The sequence below is a fragment of the Acipenser ruthenus genome, chromosome 8, assembly GCF_902713425.1.
Source record: "Acipenser ruthenus chromosome 8, fAciRut3.2 maternal haplotype, whole genome shotgun sequence".
Classification (NCBI taxonomy): Eukaryota; Metazoa; Chordata; class Actinopteri; order Acipenseriformes; family Acipenseridae; genus Acipenser; species Acipenser ruthenus.
The window spans coordinates 30,079,859-30,098,278 of record NC_081196.1 but is presented as its reverse complement, the minus strand read 5'-3'; the positions used below and the strand labels follow the sequence as shown (position 1 = coordinate 30,098,278).

The following is an 18,420-nucleotide window of genomic DNA, read 5'->3' as shown; positions in this document are numbered from 1 at the left end:
AACTCGGCACTTTGGAGCCATTTGGAATGAACATTCTATTCTGAGGTCATCATCATCATCATCAACATTCTGGAATTTTGTTTAAAAGACTACTTGTTTGTTTTTTTATCAACTTCTTAAAGCACTGTTTTTTTGTACTCAGCCGATGAAGGACTTGTAGTCCGAAACATCCTGATAATTGATTTGTAATCAATTATTCTACCTTTTTAAGTACCTGAAATATCCTTTTCTCTTTTTTCTTTTTTCTTATTGATCATTTTGGTACACAGCAGTTTCCTTTTTCTCAAACTTTATATATATATATATATATATATATATATAGAGAGAGAGAGAGAGAGAGAGAGAGAGAGAGAGAGAATAGTAATACTATTGCAATATAATTAAATAAATGCTAATTAGTACCACAGCAACGTTTTTGTAGGGAAATTCCAGTTATTCATGGTATACCACGATTAAAGTAAAGAAAAACAGTAAGGTACGATAAATTACAGACATTTGCAAATCTATGGTAAATATATTACAATTGCATAAAGTAAAGCACAATAAATTCATAATTTAACCATGTGGAGAATTGCTGTGCAAATTCTATGATCAACTGTTAAGGTTTTAAAAGCTAATAAGTAACAAGCCCTGTAATAGATGTCGTTTCTTATGGAATACAGTCATATGAGCATGTGACCACTGCAGAATGCTAATGCAATCGTAATACATAAATGTACTTATTAGCAAGAAAGTCATGATAATGCATAGCAATATAATGAAAGCTGTAATAATTCAAACAGCATGGCTGTGTTAAATGGATGTCTGTGTTGCGTTTTATTATTATATAAGTGCCTATTACATACCCAAGATCACGGTTATGTCCAAGATTTAGCATTTTTTTAAATGTATTTTTTAAAGCACCTACATTGTACGTCAAGTATGAGGTCATCGATGTGTGTGCGCTGACTCCCTTGACGCATGCGCAGTTTGTTTTTTGCTGCCATATGTGTTGCAGATTGAAGATCTTGTAGCAAGTGGAGCCGTGCAGTGGTGGACAGCAAGGAAGCGTTTACTTGTGAATATAGCAATACAGGGACAATGGGCAAAAAACAGAAGAATAAGGGCGAAGACAGGTAAACGACAAAGTAGCATTGGCGATATTAGTCTCAGAGACAGCGGTACAACTTAGACAGTACATCGGAATGAGTGGATGTCCATGAGTTTCTTTAGTTGCTGTTCACTGTTCTAGGCCCATGTTCCGGGCTGTGTGGATATTCAGTGGGGTTATGTACATAAATATGCGTTGCATGATTATTTTATAAGCGAGTAACAAGGTTATCCTATGCACATATGTTTTTTTTTCCTTCTCTTAGCGTTTTGTATAACGCAACAACGAAAATTACAAAATCTAAAATGGGCAGATGTTGCTCTGCGATACGATAAATCAATTGCTATAAACAGTTATTCATTATTGTGTGGACCGTACATTTTTGGTACACGTCTGTGGTTGCGTAGCAGAGAGGATTGACAATACTGTGACAGAATTCTGTTTGTCATTCTCGAAAGAGTAAGCCGCGCGAGGCCCCCACAAAACCAATACTGCAACATCATCCGTTTCTTCTTTGTGCTTGCACAGTACACGTTATTGTACAGTAACATACCATTTGTTAGAACAGACAATATTTTAGCAGTTCAGCATTGATAATATTCACAGTGACTACACGGTACTTAGTGGTCCGTATAAATTGTTATTTTTTTTTTAGTTCATTTAAAAAAAAATACAACATTGTCTTTTAAGTTGTACAAGCCTGATGTAGTAAGAGATATTTTATTACATTGATTTATTGTTAAAATAAGTAACTTCGTCATTATTATTTAGGCATTCAATTCAAAACCTGCAAGAAAAGTAATTAGGTGGCAAGTGCAGTACAGTAAGTACATAGCTACCAACACTGAGTTCAAAATAAGGGAGATGTAAACTGAAGTCCTAGTGGTCTGAATTGAACGGAATACTGTACCAACACAAGACAGAGGTATACAACTATTCCACTTTACTACATGGTAGAATGATGGACTGTGATACGGTGCTATCAAAAAACTGTCAGACAGAAAAACAACCATGACGTGCTTCACAATCCAATTGTCTCGCCCCTGTGGTTCTTATTGTACTGTAGTACAAGAAGAACTGATTGGAAGCAGCCAGTACTTTGTAAGCAGGTCCAGCTGTATTTGATTTTGCAAGAAAGCAAAGCATACACACATGGCGTTGTTAGTTTAATGCAGTAAGGCCATCATTAAAAAAAAAAAAAAAAAAAAGACAAAATACACAACAACGTGGTATTGCAACATTATTCATTACACTGCACCTATGTGGTGAATCATAAATACCTCTTTCAGTAACATTTCATCTTAAATGATCTTCTATTTTAAATTAACACACTAGCACTGTATATAAACACATATTATCAATCAATATGAATTTCTAAAGCAATGTTGATGCTGAATATGTAATAGAAACGGCTTTCACTATTTGTGTGACTTTTAGACTTTCCTGCAGAATACTTTGTAATTTGTGAGTCTGGGAACATGTCTGCTACAGATTCGCTGAAGCAGTCGCAACATGTAAAGGTCTCTGCATATGTAACTTTCTTGATCTCCATTTTTCCTTTGGCAACCAAAGATGTTTTTCTGAGCATCACTGGCTTTTTGGTGTTTTTGTGATCTCTCGTGCTTACCACAAACATCATTATTCTTCTTCCCACATCCCACTGTTAAAATCAGCCCTGCATAGTTTACAGAGAGTATGCCCTTTACAAACGTTGCTTCGGATTATGTGAGAATATGTTGTTGTCCAAGAAGCTTAAAATTTGCATCAATATTTTTAACGGGAGGGCTTACCGCATGCGAAGCCATCGTAGATGGTAAAGTATGACTGAGCTTGCCTCGCGCACTGAAATCCTGCTAGGTACAGACAGAGGTTGCAGTAACCACAGACCATACATTTGCAGAAATTAAAGGTTTGCTGACATAAAGAGGTTTAACAGTAGAGTTTTGAGCAAAATACGGGAGAAAATCTGTCCTGGGAGTTGTCCGGGAGAAGTGTCCAAAAAACGGGAGAGTCCCAGCAAATAAGGGAGAGTTGACAGGTCTGTAAGTATAACAATATCCTCTATTTCTGTCAAAATTGTGAAGAAAAGGAGAAACACATGGATTTGTTCCAGACAACGGGAAGGAAGTGATATTGTGGGTTTTCTGTCTGTCAGTTCTTTTTGTTCAGTTTTCTTAATTGTTCCATGCACTTTTCAGCTATTCATTTGTTTGTCTTGATTTTAGGTTGTTGAACCACAGTATTTATTACTTTGTTGTGCCTCATAGTTTGCAGTTAAAGTCAGTGCTTAAAGTTTTGAATGATAAGCAGGTATTAACAGATCATGTATCTGAGCTGTGGCAGGCCTTTTATGCCAGCTTCAGTATTCTCCCCTTAAAGTAGGTTGATGCTTTATTTCCAGCTATCTCTTATGGGCTGTTGGAGAGGATGTAGGGCACTTGTCTTATGCGGCAAATCTAATGTTAGGATTCTCCCAGGTAGCCCAAATATTGCTAACTTTAGACTTAGTTGCTCAATGGTAGGAAGCCCAGAGTTCTCTGACTTCTACAGCTAATTTTATTTTAAAGTAACATGCAGCGCTTAATTGAGCTTAATAAGACACACCTGAGTTTGTTATCAATCAAGATTTTTTTCAGGTAGGCCTACTGTAGTGTTTGTTTTTGACCCTTCTAGTTAATATGATTACATTTCTGTTTGTATTTGAGTAAACTGCATCTCTCTTTCAGTGAAAGTACTAGAAAATGAGGTAATGTGCGGGAAAGAAGATAACAACTAGAAGAGTAAGGCATTTGTAATCCATAACTTGCTTGTAGAGCAGAGTAGGGAGGGGTGTTTGGAGATAATCTGCTTTGTCTGTTTGCTTGAGGTAATAATAGTGCAATAGTAAAATAGTGATAATCCTCTGAAAATCCTCATATATATATCAGTGGTGTGCTGTGACAAAATGGACTCGGGAAGGAGAGTCATCACAACCCCCCCCACCCTTCCCCCCCCTTTTTTAAGTGGTAGCTACCTGTAAGCCACAGATCCTTTTCATAATTTGAATTCTGAAAGTGCTGAGTATATCCTTTCCCTTCCTGTGTCAGCTCTGGGATCTGTGGTGTACATCTCCCTTTTTTAACAGTCTCCAATTTTTCAGATAAAGTTCTCCTTGAAAAAGGATTCGTAACCAAATTGACTATGATGTCTCCGTTTTCTCACATTTTTTAATTTTAGTGTAAAATAAAATTCGAAATAATTAGATGTTGTAAAGGTATTTGTATTTATCAATGTATATTTATAAGCAATATCGTGTGAAATCCAGCTGTCCTTCTAACTGCAGTGCTAACCAAGGAATATTCATGTTTTGGGGTTGCTCACTAATGATTGGTCAGCTGTCAGAGCTTTGACTTTCCCATTTGTTGCTAAAGTAAGGCCTTCAAGTGAGAAAAAGAATACCCTGGGAGATGTATGACCCACCTCTGCTCACTCCTGAATGGTCGCCTGTCTAAAAAAAAAAAAAAAGGACATTCTTCGACTTGCCTATTGGTTAAACTCACACAAGACCTTCAACTGAAACAGAGAATACCCTCAACTGTTTTTTTTTATAGCGTCTGGTTGTTGTTTTAGACTTATGCGGGGGAAATGCAGATCTCTTATTGGCTGATCACATCCCCTTCAGGAAACCCGTAACCTATAGTAAACCCTGTAAGTCATCTTGGATAAAGACATCAGACAAATTAACAAATAATAATTAGAGTAGTATGTTTCATAGTATAAGCAAGCACTCTGTACGCAAGTGAGTGAGGCAATGTAATGTCATTTGACTGACGGTTTACTTGGCACTGTCTGGTCAGCAGAGAATACCTTGAAGGTCCTGACGACACACCACTGATATATATACACTACCAGTCAAAAGTTTTAGAACACCTCAATTTTTCCAGTTTTTATTGAAATTTACGCAGTTTAATGCCTCAGTGTACTCTTAAATTAAAGCATAGAACAAATAAACAATTGGAGATAAAAAAGAAAACATGGAATCGTTTTGTTTAACAAAATTTAATCTAAATTTTTGACTCATCAAAGTAGCCACCTTTTGCAGATATAACAGCCGAACACACTCGTGTCATTCTTTCTACAATGGAAATCAAATATTGTTCGGAAAGTTCTTCCCAACACTGTTGCAGAAGTTCCCACAGATGTGTTGCACTTGTAGGTTGCTTTGCTTTCACCCTTCTGTCCAGTTCATCTCAAACCAGCTCGATGGAGTTTAAGTCTGGAGACTGCGCTGGCCATTCCATGATTTGAAGCCTACCGTCTTGTTCTTTTTTTCTAAGGTAGTTCTGACATAGCCTGGAGGTATGTTTTGGGTCATTATCTTGCTGTAGGATGAACCCCTGACCAACTAGGCGTATACCAGAGGGTATTGCATGGCGCTGCAAAATGCTGTGGTAGCAGTTTTGGTTCAGGGTGCCACTCACTTTGTGCAAGTCGCCGACTCTGGATCCAGCAAAAGAGCCCCAGACCATCACGCTTCCTCCTCCATGTTTGACAGTTGGTGTCACACACCGAGGAACCATCCTTTCGCCTACTTGACGGCATACAAAAACCCTGCGTGATGAACCGAAGATTTCAAATTTTGATTCATCGGTCCATAAGACCTTCCAGTCTTCAGTAGTCCACTGGCGGTGCTTCATGGCCCAGGCAAGCCTCTTTTTCTTATTTTGCCATCTTAGCAATGGCTTTCTTACTGCCACTCGACCTGTCAAACCTGCAGCTCGAAGTCTTCGCTTCACAGTTGAAACTGAGACTTGCTTACTTCGACCAGTGTTAAGCTGTGCTTGAAGCTGTTGTCCTGTGAGCCGCCTATCACGCAAGCTGTTGACTCTCAGAAACTTGTCTTCTGATTCTGCTGTGGCATTGGGTCTGCCAGACCTCTTCCTGTCAGAGTTTCCTCCAGTTTCCAAGTGCCTTTTGATGGTGTAGGAAACTGTACTCGCTGACACCTAGGCTTTCTTTGCAATTTCTCTAAAGGAAAGACCTACACTTTTAAGGTTATAATGGTCTGTCTGTCTTCCTTTATTAATTGCCTTTTTCTCGCCATTATGAGAGCAATATACTACTTCCTGCAGTACAATACTGTCCAAATAATTCTTAAGAGGGTGTAGTGACACAGTCTGTTCCAACACTGCTTTTATACAGACAGAGGGTTTGTAAGTAATCAACAAAAGTTGGGACACCTGAAGGAATTGTTAGCATCAACTTTCAAGGCTTAATTTACTTCCATTGCTGCAGAACAGCTGTAAGTTGTTAACCCATTACTTGTTCCCTGAAAAAGGCCTGTTTGTATAACTCTGAAATGTACATTATTTTTCAGTTTTTGGTAACCTAAACTTTTTTTTTTAACCTCTGGCAGTTTACCGCTTACCTTTGTACCATTTCAGGTTATTCACTGGACTTGAACTGCTTAAATTGCAATAAAAACTGGAAAAATGGGGTTGTTCTAAAACTTTTGACCGGTAGTGTGTGTATATAATATATATATATATATATATATATATATATATATATATATATATATATATAATAAAAAATTAGGGCTGTCAAGCAACAATTTTTAATCTCAGTTAATCTAGGTTTTAATCGCATATTTTTTTTTTTTTTTTTTTTATAAATTTAGTCGTTGCCAATTATTTTTATTATTTTCTTCCAATTTGGAATGGCCAATTATTTTATTATGCTCAGCTCACCGCTACCACCCCTGCGCTGACTCTGGAGGGCGAAGACGAACACACGCTGTCCTCCGAAGCGTGTGCCGTCAGCCGACCGCATTTTTTCACACTGCGGACTCACCATGCAGCCACCCAAGAGCTACAGCGTCGGAGGACAACGCAGCTGTCGGGCAGCTTACAGGCAAGCCCGCAGACTCCCGGCCAGACTACAGGGGTCGCTGGTGCGCGGTGAGCCGAGGACACCCTGGCCGACCTAACCCTCCCTCCCCCCGGGCGACGCTCGGCCAATTGAGCGCCGCCCCCTGGGAGCTCCCGTCCTCGATCGGCAAAGGAATAGCCTGGACTCGAACTCGCGACGTCCAGACTATAGGGCGCATCCTGCACTCTACGCAAGTGCTTTTACTGGATGCGCCACTCAGGAGCCCCTTTTAATCGCATATTTAATTGATACAATTACTGCATCCATCTCATTCAAATGTGTTTTATTACTGATATTATTATTATTATTATTATTATTAGTATTATTATTATTATTAATAATAATAATAATAATAATAATAATAGTCATCCAAAAAACATTGTATCATAAAAAATGGTTTTATATTTATTTACACAGAATTATACATAAAAACTCCAGCATTTGCTGTGAAATTGTTTGAACCAACTGCTCAATCACAACTGAGTCAGTTTATTACTTGCCTTATTTCAAATTATACTATATATTTTCTTATCAGTTTCCTTTAAAAGGGTATTACATTATTTTTTATATCTTAAAATATCTAAATAAAACAAAAGCATTCATGGTAACGATTATATATTCCTTAATTGTAAACAATATATTTTTAAAAATAAATTTGGTAACTGAAATAAAATTGAAAGTTGGTAGCTATCCACTTTGCAACAGCATTACAGGGTGTCCCACTGAAAGCATCCCCTGTAAGTAGTACAAGTATTACAAACAAATAATAAATAAACAATCACATGATGGAGCAGCACAGACACGTACAGGAATCCTCATTATTACATACTCTGTTTATACAGGAATGCCACTCCCAACATGGACTGAATGCCAACATCTAACTGAAATACTTACAGGGCTGCTTTCAAGTGGGACACCCTGTATTGTACATCATTGACATGGTGTAGCTTGATTCACAGACTTGCAGAAATCCTGAAATAACAGCCTTTCTATCCAATGAACTGTCAGAAAGTTTTTAAAAAATAAACTTACCTTTCATAAGCCCTTCACTTTTAGTGCTTTTCTCCATAATGCAGTTCCGTAACTAACTTTCTATTCCAAGGACGTCTGCACTTACTGTGTTGCTTACACCTGAGTATATTAAAATAGTGCTGCAGTGAATGAATTACGGTATGCTGAGAGGGTCAAGACAGGGGCAGTTAACGTGTGTTAAAAAAATGAATCTAAAAACGAATGCATTAATCGCAGAAGTTAACTGCGATTTAATTGATAGCTCTAATATTTTCAAGATTAAGTACATTTAGTAAACTTTAACTTTAATAAAATAAAAAGCTAAATACACAATTTCTAGTAATTTAAGTAAATCTTAATCAAAAAACGAACAAACTTATTTCATTTTTTAGTAGGCCTATTTGCTCAAGTATTGGCACCCCTGCTTTAGTGTTTCGTGTGTCCTTCTTTTGCTTTTATTATGGCTTTCAGACATGCAACATAAAACACAAATATACGCACAGCTTTTTCAGATCAGTCTGAAGCATCTCTATTCAATTGATCTGGATTTCAATGGATACAGAGTTGAGTTAGCTGTATGCTTTGGGTCATCGTTGTGTTGGAAGATAAACTGTCTGCCAATCAGCCTACAGGCAGATGGTATCATTGTACTTTGTAGAATGTTTTGATACATGGCTGCATTCATTTACTCTTCAATCACATGAATGTCTGCCGTCCCTGAGCTGCTAAAACACCCCCATGTCATGACTGAACCACTTTCATGTTTAACTGTACAGTGGTGGACAAAACCAGCTATTTAGCTGTCACGATACTGCGCTAGAACGATAACGTAAAAATGTTGCAGCTTAGCAGTTTTTTCTGCTGACCATTGAATCAGCTGCAGGTATATCTAAATCTAGTTTTTTTTATTTGATTTTATTTGTGAGCAAAATGTATTTGATATTAAAACCTGACACCATGTGGCGTCCTAATTTGTATTGTTTTTATAACCACGGACACTCAAAGAACATTAGATTTTTTGATTTGAATAATTAAATTCTCATTGATTTTTATTTCTGTGGTAATCTCTACGTGCGCGAGGCAGTGACAGTCTGACAGCCACTACCTTCGACCTTATTTCTGATTCGTCCATTGTGATGCGAACAGCACGTAGAGCAAATACAAATAAAATAGATGCATTTCTATATTTGATCATTTCATTTGCCCTGCTCACTTTGCTTGCGGTGTGCATTACTCCTTTTAAATAAATTGTTTGAATTATTTTGTATTCGCTCTCTCGTCCACGTCCGGTGTGCACAGACCTTTAACGTGCAAGCCCGTGCCCATTAATGCGTTTGATTTGGCATTGTGTGCTGCAGATCTGCCCTTACACTCGGAGAGCCAATCCCTCTGCTTCCCCGCCTCCTCTGCATACAATGGCAATTTTTTCCGTACAAATTAAAAAACTTTTAAGAATGTGGTTGTTAACATTGATGTATTTAGCTAAATCTGGACTTTTTTGTTTAAATCTATAAAAAAATACGCGATTTACATTAAATCCAGGAAAAAAAAAACACCAGTTAAAACATTAGTTACACGCCGGCGAATTATGCAATTATGCGCCTGCATAATTTTACGCATGAAACGTGTCACCGCGCATAGGCGTGTAATATTAAATAATTATAGTTGACATTGCGTAGGCTACATTTCTTTTCTACTGTACAGTAAAGGTAGAAGTTATAATACGCAATGTTTGACAGCAAGTGGGTATAAAAGTTAATGTCACGTTATATATGTTTTTCTACAGAAGTGTTTTTTACTAGTACAAATGCAAAGTGTTATTTTTGTGTGACTGTTGTAAAACAAATGTATATATTGCTGTCAAGCACACAATATAATACTACATGATTCTTTGTATTCATTTTCTGAAGTAAATGCAACAAGTAAACAATGCCTGTTCATTTTTTGTCATAAATACAATAAGTAAAAATATCTGTTCAGTTTTTAACATTTGTATTTATAAAACAGTTTAAATATAAGCCCTATGCCTTTTTCTAGTAGTTTACAATAGCTTACCTGCACTATACTGAGCATCAAAAGAAACTTATCACTATTATGAGACATTTATTTTCGGAAAAAAATAAGGTATATAGATGGACATTGACAAAATGTTTTTGGTTTCTTTTTAATCGCTCGATCATTCATCCTTGACCATGACACACTTGAGTGACAATGACTGAAGCATATGCACTTAATCACCTAATTAGTGAGACAGTTGATCGGAGTGATTTCAGCTGTTGGTTTGCAAGCTTGAATAAAAGCAATAAAGAAAATCATAGAAAAACACCAATATGTCTTTGTGCAATAGGCATGTTGGAGGCTGGACTAGGGCACCGTACTGTGGCTCGTCGTCAAAGCAATGTGCACCGTCGCAACAGGATGAGGTGGTGCCAACAACACCTTAGGTGGACTCGCCTTCAGTGGAGCCACGTCCTCTTCAGTGATAAAACAATACCATCAATAAACTGTATTTGTTCTGTGCCAGTATTGGGTGTGTACTGTGCATACAGTATTAAGAATTATTGTTATTATTATTTTTCTTATCAGACACCCATAACCAGGACTAGTTGTTACAAAATATCACGGTACAAAGTATCACATTACAAAGTATCATTATTAAATATCCCATTACAGATAAGATCAGTTCTAAAGTACAATAGTCAGTAGCAGATAAGTCAAATAAGATCAAAATAAAGAATGCAGTAAATCATTACATGTAAGAGCGAGTTTGACGAAGAGCAGTTAACATAGTAAAATTATTTGCTTATGCGAGTCCAGTAAGAGCACGTAGTAAGTACGATAAATGGATGAGAATGACTTGGTTATATGATTTAGGAAGTAGTTATACTTGAGTAGTAGTAGAGTACGGCAAGGTATGGAGCAGTTCAGTGCAAGTATAAGCAGATGTGAGTACTGGTACAATTGGGGGCGATATAGTCCAATATAGTCAAGAGTTGTGAGGTTTACTGGTGTTGTTTGAACAGGTCTGTCTTGAGGAGGTGCCGGAAGGTGGTCAGGGACAGAGCAGTCCTGATAAACGTGGGTAGGTCGTTCCACCACTGAGGGGCAAGGGTGGAGAAGGAGCGGGCTCTGGAAGCCGGGGGGGGGGGGTACAGGTAATCTGCCGGTGGTGGAGGACTGCACGGGGTGTAGGAAGAAATGATAGAGAATGTCTAGAGATAGGAGGGAGCAGAAAGATCAAGACAGCTATAGGCGAGTACAAGAGTTTTGAAATGGATGCAAGCAGCGATAGGACGTCATATTTGGAGAGGTTGAGTTTAAGATGATTTAAGTGCAACCAGGAGGAGATGGCCGAGAGGCAGGTCGAGATACAGGAGGAAACGTCGGGGTCAGAGGGGGGGAAAGGAGAGGAAGATGTGCGTAGAAATTATACGAGAACCCATGGGGGGAGATGAGGGGAACCAGGGAGCAGGTGTAGAGAGAAAACAGGAGGGGTCCCAGGACTGAGCCTTTGGGGACGCCTGTAGAAAGAGAGCAAGAGGCAGAGTGTGAGCCATGCCAGGACATCCGGTACGTGCGATCGGAGAGGTAGGAGGAGAACCAGGCAAGAGCAGTGCTGGAGTCCCAGGTCAGCGAGGGAGGACAGAAGAATAGAGTGGTCAACTGTGTCAGAGGCAGCAGAGAGGTCGAGGAGAATTAGGACAGAGGAGAAGGAGACTGCACGGGCTGAGAGAAGAGTTAGGGAGTAGCGCAGGGGCCGCAGCCTGGAAGAGGTGAGTGGGGAGGGGATGTTGAGCACACATGGTGGGTTTATGGCTAGGGAGCAGGGAGCAAAGACCGGAGTCCGAGAGGGGTGAGAAGGAGGGTAGAATAGTAGGGGTATGTATGTGCTTTACTGCACTAGCGCTTGTGTTTGGAGCCACTGATTCAGTCCAATAAATATTGGTACCATAAACTCTAGAGATGTTCATGTAACAGTGTTTTCCAGTTCTGATGCAACCAATTGCAAGAATATGGTGCAAATATGGTGCAACTGTGGGACCTTACAGAGACAGATGTATTTAATCTGAAATCATGTGAACCACAAAGATGGACTCCATTTAACTTACTGTGTGAATTCTGAAGGCAATTGGTTGCACCTGAGCTTATTTAGGAGTGTCATAGCAAAGGGGGTGAATACTTATCTAATGAAGACTTTTCAGGGTTTTATTTTTAATTTATTTGTTTTTTTACCCCCCCATTTTTTCACACATTGAAAGTGTTGAGTAGGTTGTGTAAATCAAAGGAAAAAAAATCCCATTTAAATGCATCAAGATTTCTGTGAAAACGTCCAAGGTGGGTGAATACTTACTATAGCCACTGTATGTTATTGATAGGATGGAGAGAAATTGGGCTTTCAAGACCAGAACCTTCAGTATTGTGTATGAAGCCAAAGCAAAATGCTACTAAATTACAACCACAGCTAACTAAGGCTGACTACTCATGGCAGGACTGATTTACTTTTTTCTATTCTCTACATAGTAACAGCTAACAGTCTTGTTTCCAATTTGCTGATCTTTAATGTTGACATCAATAGCACAGAAACAACTAGCGTAGAAATGGTTTGTTGCAAACTGATTTCATTAGTTACTTCATCACATACTGTTGCATTGCATTCATAAAATGGTTATTTTCAAGCCTCAAAGCCGTCACATGCATTCCTGATACTTTTAATTTGATTTGCTAAATAAGCCCTTTAACTACCTGTACTGGATGTTAATGGGTAACAGGAAATAAGCTGGTTAGCTGCTGGTTATCTTCTGATTCTTAGATTTTTACTTAAGGAGTGTGTGAGGGCATGTAGTGCAGTATGCCCTGTACATTAGGCAAACATTTAACTCAACTGTCTGCATTTGTCTTTTTTACTTTCTTTATTTCACTTTTGTTGGGCCATATTTATAGGGAGTTTAAAAAAAAAAAAAAAAGATGACATTTTGTAATAACTTGTTACAGCATTTCGATTAATTTCAATTAAATTGGCAGTCTTCTTACTTTTTTTAAGGTATGTAAAGGAAAAATCTCTTTTTCACATCGTGTGGTTTAAATGATATTCCGCTAAATTTGTAAATGATAGATCTGATGAAAGGATGCAGCTGGAGTCTATTTCCTATTCAGTATTCACACCAGGCAGCTCAGAACTGTGCAGTGGTTCACAATTGAGCCAGTACATTAGCAGTATCCCCATCACCACTGCTGGAGAGAGCGCAGGACTGTGTAATGCTGTGCTTGTGCAGAGATGGTGATAAGACTATCGGGGGAACCAAACAAATTAAGATAAGTGTGTAGGCCTAGCTTTTCAACAAGATATCATAAATCTGATTATTGAGGTGAAATTTTAAACTTAATTGCTTTACATTCACACAACGTTTTGTTCTTATCTTTACCATGCTTTTTAAGTTTAAGTTTTGACTTAATATATTCTATGCAGCTTCAGAATAATTCAACAACATTTCAGATCAGCATAGTTTAAATAAATAACACAGTACAATTAGTGGAAGGAATAATATTCTGAATTATCAGAGTGGTTCATGTAATGGAAGATGTGAAATAGTACTTTTATTTATTTTTGCAAAGCTTGTGCTTTGTTGGGATTAACCTGGATCCTCAAACATACACAAGTGGCATTCTGTACTCAATAGATGCGTAATGCACTTCCAAATTCTACAGTTCAAAGCAGGCATTTTAGTTGTCCGAACTGGTGCTGACAATGTCTGCAAATCCTAGATTACCATGATATTTACTGGCATGTTGCTCTCCTGAGAATTAACATTCCAGTCATGTATGGAATGGGAAAAATAGGTCTTGTATAATAATTGTGGAATGATCCACTGTTAGTTTTATTTACATTTTTCCATCATGTAATTAATATTTTCTAATGATTTTGTTTGCTAGTGCCAAAGATGACATTGACATTGATGCCCTGGCTGCTGAAATAGAAGGGACAGGCGCTGCCAAGGAGCAGGACTCCTCCAAATCTAAAGGCAAAAAGAAAAAAAACAGAAAGAACCAAGACTTTGAGTAAGTGTCTTTTAAATACGGGAGCTGTTGTATCTTTGTCCGTCCTCTGTCTGTGTTTAAGAATTTTTTGTTTTGTTTTTTCAGTGAGGACGCTATTCTTAAGGAGCTAGAAGAACTCAATTTAGAAAGCCAAAGCGCAAAATCTGATAAAGACCAAGTGACTGGCAAGGTATGCAATTCTTTGTCTAATAACGCACTGGCAGGGGAAATCATTATCTATGGGTGGATTAGAGAGTCTTGTGTCGCACAAATCTATTTAAATTCTTACATGTCATTTTAGTTTTTGTGATTAGTATTATAATAGTAATAATGAATTAAATAAAGGTGTGAAACTTTGAAAATGCTTACAGCTATGATATTTAACCCTTAGCGGCCCATTTATTCAGCGCGTCAGGTCCAATTTATTTTCACACGCGCAGTTTATTTTAGACGCGCTGTTTAAAAGTATTTTTTTTCATAGTAAAACAGATTTAAAAGGCACTGCATATCAACAGGACACTCAGTACTGCATCTCCAGCCCCGACCCACCCCTCGTTCACTGTTTTTTTTTTTTCACATACCTCTTGATAGTTGTGCATACCGATAAATCATCTCCTGATCACTCATTTTATTACCAAACTCCTCAATAATGCGATCCAAGTAATTATTTTATTACTATAACATCTGAAAAAAGCTCTGCAAATGTCTGTGATATTCTTTGAGCTCTGGATGCAGAAGCAGCTATCTTGTTTGTTTATGTCCGTGTTATCTATGTGATGCCGGGGCTATTTGTATTCATGAGATACGCCCCCTTTTTTTTTTTGGCTTCTATCGGCTCCTGTCCATCTCACTCGGCCATTGAATAGTTTTCTCTGCTTTTTCCGGAGAAAAAACAACTAGAGACCTGTTTTTTGCGTCTTTTTGATAATGTCGGACAGGGTCCGACATTAGATCGGAAAGGGAAAATTGTAATGTCGGACCAGGTCCGACATAGGACCGCAAAGGGTTAAAGGTGTTCCATCACGATCAGGGGGTGGGGGGTCAGAAAACATTTCATCCATGTTAATTATTTACAGTATACATTTTGTTTCATCAACAAAAAGAAGAATATAACAAATACAATTCCATTTTTTTGTTTTTGTTTTGTCTCCCTAACAGAAACCTGAAAATAAAGAAGAAGCTGAGCCTGTCCCTATCAGAGCTGAGAAGAGGAAAACCAGGAAAGGCAAGAAAGCAAGCTTTGAAGAAGACGAGGAAGAGGAGCAAAGGGATGATGACATGGAGAATGGTAAGAAGACTGCCAAACAGCCACCAGTGGCAGCTGTTGCTGCTTCTGCTTCCACCGCTACTGAAGATCCTTCTGAGGAGGAAGATGACCGCAAGGCTACAAAGAAAGGCAAAGGAGGGAAGAAGGCAGCCAGGAAACAGCTCTCCGAGGATGATGATGATGAGGAGGAAGAAGATCACAGTGTGAAAGGTGGAGCACGGGGAGGTACTGGTGGAGGCGTTGGTGGTGACTGTCTTGGGGACAGCGGAGAGGAATCGGACGACTTCTCCCAGAGTCGGAAGGCACAACAGAAGAAACAGAAAGCCCAGGCTGGTGGCAGTGCAGCTATTAAGGCAGACAGCGGTGGCGAGGAAGATGATGGTTCCTTCAAGATGAAGACTGCAGCGCAGAAGAAAGCGGAGAAGAAGGAACGCGATCGCAAGAAGAAGGAGGAGGAGAAGACCAAGCAGAAGAAGCTGAAGGAAAAGGAGAAAGGGAAAGAGAAAGAAGTGGGTGTGGATGCACCCAATAAAGCTGAGACAGAGGGAGCTGCCAGAGTTGAGCCCAAAAAGCTAGAGACGACAGCTTCTGAGGATAAGGAGGAAGGAGAGGATGCTGCAGCAGGAGAAGGTAAGCTGGCTGATTAGTGTCTTTTGAGGGTAAGGATGGAGGAGAGGATGCTGCAGCAGGAGAAGGTAAACTGGCTGATTATCTTCTGAGGATAAGGAGGGAGGATGCTACAGCAGGAGAAGGTAAGCTGGCTGATTAGTACCTTGGTTCGATTATTATTTAATTTGAATAGTATGTGATTCAGTTACAGGCCTTATCCTATATAACTAGAGCTTGCATTTTTTGTTTTTGATTTTTGTTTGGTTCAGGTTTTTTTTCAGTTTTTTATTATTATTTTGCAATATCTGTCATTTTCAGTTATGAAAAATAAATACCACTCAAATGCATATATTTTCAATTTCTATATTAAATTGCATTTACGTTTGACTAAGATTAGGGTTGGACGATAATGACATTTTCAGCTGTCGATTATCGTCTGTAAATTATCATGATAATCATGATTATCTGCCGAATAAGTAAAATATTTTAAATTCTTGTAATTTATACTTGAGCAGCATGACAACTGCCAGTCACTGAGTTTAGAAGAAAAAAAACTAGACAGTATATGCGAGTTTTTCATTTCTGGTGGGTGCCCATAACAAACGTGGGTGTATAAAAATACACCTATTGTAATTTGTATATTAATAAATTATGTAGTGTAACTATAAAATAATACATATGTTTTTTCTTATGTAAACATTTGTTAATTCGAGAACGTTTACTTTCACAACAGAAAGTGCCACCAAATATATTTAATATACCGAAACAAAATTGCTAACGTTACCTGGAAGCATTTGTTTTCTTTACTGTGTGGCGGATCTAAGAGAATCAAACTATTAGGAACATACTGAGTTTTGCACATGGCTGCTTGTATGCAGACAGTTTAATGAAATAAATCGCTTATCCTTCTATTAAAAGTTAACTCTCATGGGAACAGATTATATATATATAATGAGGGTTCTGAGCACCCGTTTATTTTTCCCCATGCGGTGCATAGGTTGCAGTACAGTACTCATGTCTTTACTGTAGTTTTAAAATAAAGAAGCAACAGAAGCAACACATTTGTTTAGGGTATATTACATGTGTGCCATAGTGTTTTTCTTTTTCTTTTTGTAATTGCATTCAATTTACGTTAAAAAAACCAAAAAACAAAACAAAACAAAAAAACAATCCTGTGTCAAAATGTTTGTCAAAGGTTATCTACAATAATTTTACGAGCTAGCGTTTTTATTTTACAAACAACAGTATTTGTGTTTTTATGTTAGAAAACCAGTCGTTCTTTGTCAGTGTACAACTTATTATCAAAATGAAACCATGACGTAAAGTTAGAAGCATTTTGTTTTAAAGTCAATACTTAACTTCCCAATGTACGCAGTGCTCACGCAGACAGTTCGGTGCCAAGCCGCTTCCTGCTTCATTGGGTCACGGACGATAATTATGCTTATTGATAATTTTTCAACACAATAAAATTATTATTGGAAACCATAGTGAAGCCACAGTTAAGATACAGAGTGATCATAATGAGGAGGCTCTGTGTTATATTGTGAAAAATCTCTATAAAAATGTCTTCAGTTTTATATACATTTTAATTTGGTGTATATTTTTGTGGGGTATTTAATATACATTTTTTAAATTTGCAGCTGATGATAATGATGGGGACAAGAAGAAAAAGGATAAAAAGAAAAAGAAAGGGGAGAAGGAGGAGAAGGTGAAGAAGAAAGGGCCGAGCAAGGCTACGGTGATAGCCATGCAGGAGGCCCTCGCTCGCATGAAGGAGGAGGAAGAGCAGGCAAAGCAAGAGGAGGAGGAGCACCAGCGGAGACTCGAGGAACTGGAAGCTCAGCGTCTGGAGCAGGTGAGGACATGCTTATAAAAGCACACACACCAGTGAATCAGTGTCCTTCATTTCAGGAACATGTGCTTCTTGTAGTCCACCAGTTCTATTTGAAATGGTACAGCAGAAAACAAGTACCGTTGGATGGCATCTTTTTAATATTCCCCCTAAATAGCATGCCAAAATGTTTTCTTAATAAAACTACAAAAATAGTTTTGGTCCATAATTGGATCAGTCTCCACTCTTTGAGTTGAAGAGTCTGGATAAAAGCTCCCCTTGAGTATTCAAACTGACTTAAAGAATGGCAGAACATATCGGCAAGACTTCTGCTGTAAATCCAGAAGGAGGGCTGTACCAAAAATGAATTATGTACACCAATTTGGTCTCAATTGCTTATAACTTTTATGATCATCATTGTACATTCTGTCTTGATAACTTCATTATTCCTGACATCAGGTGGCAGAAGAAAACAGAGAATGTAACTAAACAGCAAGGGCCGCTTGATTGACATGTGTGGATAATAGGATAATGTCCTTCTAATGAATGTGACATGTGTGGATAATATCCTTATAATTAATGTCGCCTATGTTCTGAATGCACATTATCAAGTAGCGCCCTAGGCAGCATTTGAGGTCTCTCCCCCTCTGAGTTAAAACTAAAGAA

The 18,420-nt window shown here is 38.2% G+C and overlaps 1 protein-coding gene across 1 annotated transcript in view; it reads left to right on the top strand.

The window, feature by feature from the left end:
• Positions 1 to 944: 944 nt before the first annotated feature.
• eif5b (eukaryotic translation initiation factor 5B) overlaps positions 945 to 18,420 on the top strand; it is a 41,421-nt gene continuing 23,945 nt past the window's right edge. The window contains exons 1-5 of the mRNA XM_034010651.3: positions 945 to 1,115; positions 13,943 to 14,068; positions 14,153 to 14,237; positions 15,206 to 15,944; positions 17,564 to 17,778. Coding sequence (XP_033866542.2) covers positions 1,081 to 1,115; positions 13,943 to 14,068; positions 14,153 to 14,237; positions 15,206 to 15,944; positions 17,564 to 17,778 — 1,200 coding nt within the window. The 5' untranslated portion in view covers positions 945 to 1,080. The remainder of the gene's footprint in view (positions 1,116 to 13,942; positions 14,069 to 14,152; positions 14,238 to 15,205; positions 15,945 to 17,563; positions 17,779 to 18,420) is intronic.